This window comes from Marmota monax, unplaced genomic scaffold, assembly GCF_021218885.2.
Source record: "Marmota monax isolate L192 unplaced genomic scaffold, Marmota_monax_Labrador192_F-V1.1 WCK01_AAM20220418_F8-fsc00186, whole genome shotgun sequence".
Taxonomy (NCBI): domain Eukaryota; kingdom Metazoa; phylum Chordata; class Mammalia; order Rodentia; family Sciuridae; genus Marmota; species Marmota monax.
In genome coordinates, this window is record NW_026694725.1 from 3,342,721 (window position 1) to 3,346,678 (window position 3,958).

At 34.1% G+C, this 3,958-nt stretch overlaps 1 protein-coding gene across 2 annotated transcripts; it reads left to right on the plus strand.

Moving 5' to 3' along the window:
- The first annotated feature begins 1,200 nt into the window (after positions 1-1,200).
- Positions 1,201-2,504, plus strand: LOC124079029 (uncharacterized). 2 transcript variants are annotated; one of them, XM_046424197.2, is made up of 2 exons: positions 1,201-1,310; positions 1,662-2,504. In XM_046424197.2, the coding sequence occupies exon 2, from the start codon at positions 1,670-1,672 to the stop codon at positions 2,408-2,410; it is 741 nt and encodes a 246-aa protein (XP_046280153.1). In that variant the 5' UTR covers positions 1,201-1,310; positions 1,662-1,669; the 3' UTR covers positions 2,411-2,504. The 2 variants fall into 2 exon arrangements, with proteins under 2 accessions (XP_046280153.1, XP_046280154.1); XM_046424198.2 differs by having other exon boundaries at positions 1,204-1,329.
- Positions 2,505-3,958: the final 1,454 nt, after the last annotated feature.

Sequence of the window (3,958 nt, forward strand, 5' to 3'; positions counted from 1 at the left end):
TGTCCAGTTATTGATCACATAAAAGAAGATATGAAAGAATATCTGAAAAAAATGTGAAAATGGGGAATTGGGAATGTCAGTAATGGTTTTTATCTTGAACTGGATAATGATTACATGAGTATGTTCAGTCTATGAAATTTGTAGAAGTGAACAGTGTGACTTTTATATTTTTGTACATATTTACACTTAAAAATAAGTTCCAAGTATACTAAAAATCCTCGTCAAAAAACTAGAAAAAATCATTTTAAATAACCTAAAAATTAGGAGGAGATAGTAAGAGTATTTAATTCTGAATGCATCCTGTCTCCTGTTTGATTTTCATTTGAATACATTTCCCTCTCCCGTGTTGAGCAGCACCTAGAATCACAAGTCTGTTCCTTGGAAAAACATGTAAAACTTCAGGCTCTATGGAAATATTTATAGAGACATTTGTTGTAAACCTATCACCTCTCTGTGCTAAATAAGAGTTTATTTTCAGAGGGCTCCAGGGCAAGGATTAAGCATTGTGAGTTCTAAAGAATGGTTGGCACTTTAGAAATTCTCACTCCAGAGGTGAAGGGCAGCTCAACTCCTTGTGGATGTAGCTTGATTCATGGACTTCCACAGACCAGAAGAGCATCACTGATTGTGTTTTGTGGAAGTAGATGCTGCATTAGAATTGAGGGTGCAAAATATTTACTGAAGTTTAATGCTTTTGAAAATAAATAGAGTTGGGGGTTGATGAGAGAACAGAGTTGTGTAGAGGAAGAATTTAAACTGTCATGCAGGCCTAACAAAACCTCAGCCAACTGGGTGGTAAAGGTTGAAGCAGCAAGGACCGAGGTTCAACTTAATAATGAATTGTTCCAATGATATTTTTCTAGCTTATAAAAGGGAAAACAAATCACAGGAACCACAGGGGTCATATTGGGGAAGCACACCCTCAGACTTTGCCTTTAAAGTAAAAAACTGTCTCATTCATTTCTCTACACCCAGAATGATATGAGGCTCAAAATATCTTCAAATCTATAAAATTTTCAAGTAAGCAAGAGGATATAAATGGAAAAAGAAATTTCAGCTGTTCTTTCAGGAGAAAGCAATCATATATTGATCCATCCATCTTGATTAACCAGAAACAGGTTTTGAAATATGTGATGGACTTTGGAAATATTGGATTTAGAAAGAGCCTAAAAGAGTACCAGTTATTTCCATTAACCTATCTCAAGTACTTCTTGAGAGACAAGTGGTGAAGATTCACTGTTAAGCACCGGTATCCAGAGTTCTATGACAGTTGAAACTTACTGTTGACTCAAGTTGGTTGATTGGCACAGGTTGGTACAGATTATAAAAGTAAGTAAATGATCCTGAGAATTTGTAATGAGAACAAAAAGGATAAATAAATATGCAGAGAGTTTAAAAAAGTAACTATAGGACGGGGGTTGGAAATGAATCAGGGAGGAAAGACAAACTGATAAGAGAAAATTGGAGTTAGGAATGAGAGCATGTTAAAAAAATGAAATGGGTAAAATATCTTTGTTGCTCTTCAAAACTTTCTTTGGAGTTTTCCTCTCACCTAAGACAGCTGAGTACCCTCACAGAAAGTCTATATGATAATAGCAAAAATTGTGTAAGTGGCTAAAAATCTCTTCCTACTGTTGCTACTTTTCTTTTTGTCTTCCTAGGCTCTAAGATGGCTGATAAAATGAAACTTTGGGGTGTGGTGCCAACCATACTAGAGATGAGCAAAGATCCCACTAACTTCTACATAGGACGAACACTGTGGTTCAGTGTCACTTTTATTTATGTTTCAGTTGTGCATATTGTGCAAATGTCCTGGATTCATGTAGAAACTGACTTCCAGTGCCATGGGAATATTTCTGATGCCTGTCTAGCAGAATGCTACGAGGACCACTTCACCAAACCTATTCTAGGAGTTTGGTATATGGTTGGCTTTGTTTTTACCTCCTTCTTTTTTGTAATGGAGTTTGCTATTCTTTGGGGTATATATAAAGAGAACATGATGTTTAAGAAGCAATCCTTAGAAAAAGAAAACTTAGAAGACAACAATGCAGATGAAGCAAAGAAGGAAGAAGAGATTTTTGACTTGTCCAAGAGAAAGCCCATATTGGCAATGTATCTTGTCTACTTTATGCTACAGATGTCTGTACAGGTGATCTTCTTGGCCATCCTTATGCACTATCAGGAACCACTGATTAGAAAAAAGAGTTGGTGCAGTACCGACTTGTGTCAAGGGCCTTATTTGTGTGTGTTAATGGGGACAGAGGAGAAGAGAATGTCCCTAATAATTCTGGCCAGCCTCTCAGTAGTTATCATGACTTTCTGTATTATATTCTTCATTTACTCCATTAATGAATATAGAGTTAAGAGCATAGCTCTTTTTGAGAGATACAAGAGCTCTATAAGATCCTAATAGTAGTCCTGATAATCATCATTGACACACTGTGAAATGTTTGTAAAACTGACATATATGATCTTGTATTAAAGCAATACATGCTTTATTCTTATTATTGTCAACTGATGTTTTTATCTTGGAAAAATAAAACTGGGAAATGTGATAGAATTGCTTTCTTCATATATAAGTAATGAAAGCACAGAAAAAAAATGGAATAGTGTTCAGAGTTGTTTAAAGGGAAGACTCTGAGGTATTTACCACTATTAGTTTTGATATCCTGATACAATCAAATCTTAAGGACCATTCTTATAATGCTAAGTGAAGTTAACCAATCCCAAAAACAAATGTCAAATGTTTTCTCTTATATAAGGAGACCGATTCATAGTGAGGTAGGTAAGGAGAACATGGTATGAATAGATGAACCCTAGATAGGGCAGAGAGGTGGTAGGAGAACTGAGGGAGTTGGGGGTTAGAAATGATGGTGGAATGTGATGAATATCATTTTCCAAAGTATATGTATGAAGACACGAATTGGTGTGAATATACTATGTATACAACCAGAGATATAAAAACTTGTGCTTTATATGTGTAATAAGAATTGTAATGCATTCCACTGTCATATATAAAAATCAATAAAAAAATTGAAAGAGCACAGTAAAAAAATAATAATTTAAGTTGAAAGTGAAATAATTACCAGAAAATATCTTAGAGGGAGAAACCCAATGAAAAAATCACAGAAAATCAAGCACTATATCAAACTTCTTTGGCATGAGTTTAAGAACTGCCTGTAGCATTCTTAAAACAATATGTCTTAAAGATTCTTGCTTAAAAACTGCAATACAGATGTTCTTCAAAGAATGATAATAACACATATCTTGTATAAATTCAGAAGGAAAATGAATACAAAAAAAGGAAATGACATTTTCAGGGATTCAAAGTAAATAATTGAGTTTTAAATATTTACAAAGGAAAGCGAAATAAAGAAAAAAAGCAAATATATTTTTTATATTTGAACTACATTTTCCTTTAGTAGTTTGATTATTAGTGACTCCTTACTTAGTTTCAATGAGTCAAACTATATAAAAATGATTACAATTTGAGAAGCAAATTCTGCATGGAACAAATGAAACTATTATTTTGAAAAAGACTAATTGTTAATGTAGCCACATCCATTTATTATTTTGGGAGCCAAAGCAATATGACATGGATCCTCAAAGAGCAAGGGTATTCGTTTCTTGTGAGTCTGGATGAATAATCATTAAATAAACAGCAACTAGAAACATGAGATTAGATGATAGGTATAGACATATATATTTATAAAGTCAGGCATTGGCATGTAGTGCTATAATGACAACCTGAGAATCTCTTTCAACATATCTAATTTTGAACTATGTCCAAGGTCAATGAGGTGATTTGGCAAAACTAACCCCTGGAGATTAGTGTGCCCTCTATTTTCAGCTCTTACTCTCACCCTGGTTGTAGATTATGCTTTGGATTATCTCAGATGTCTAAAATTGGCGACATTGGTGACTGTAAGACAAAATCAAAATTTTCTCCACTACCCAT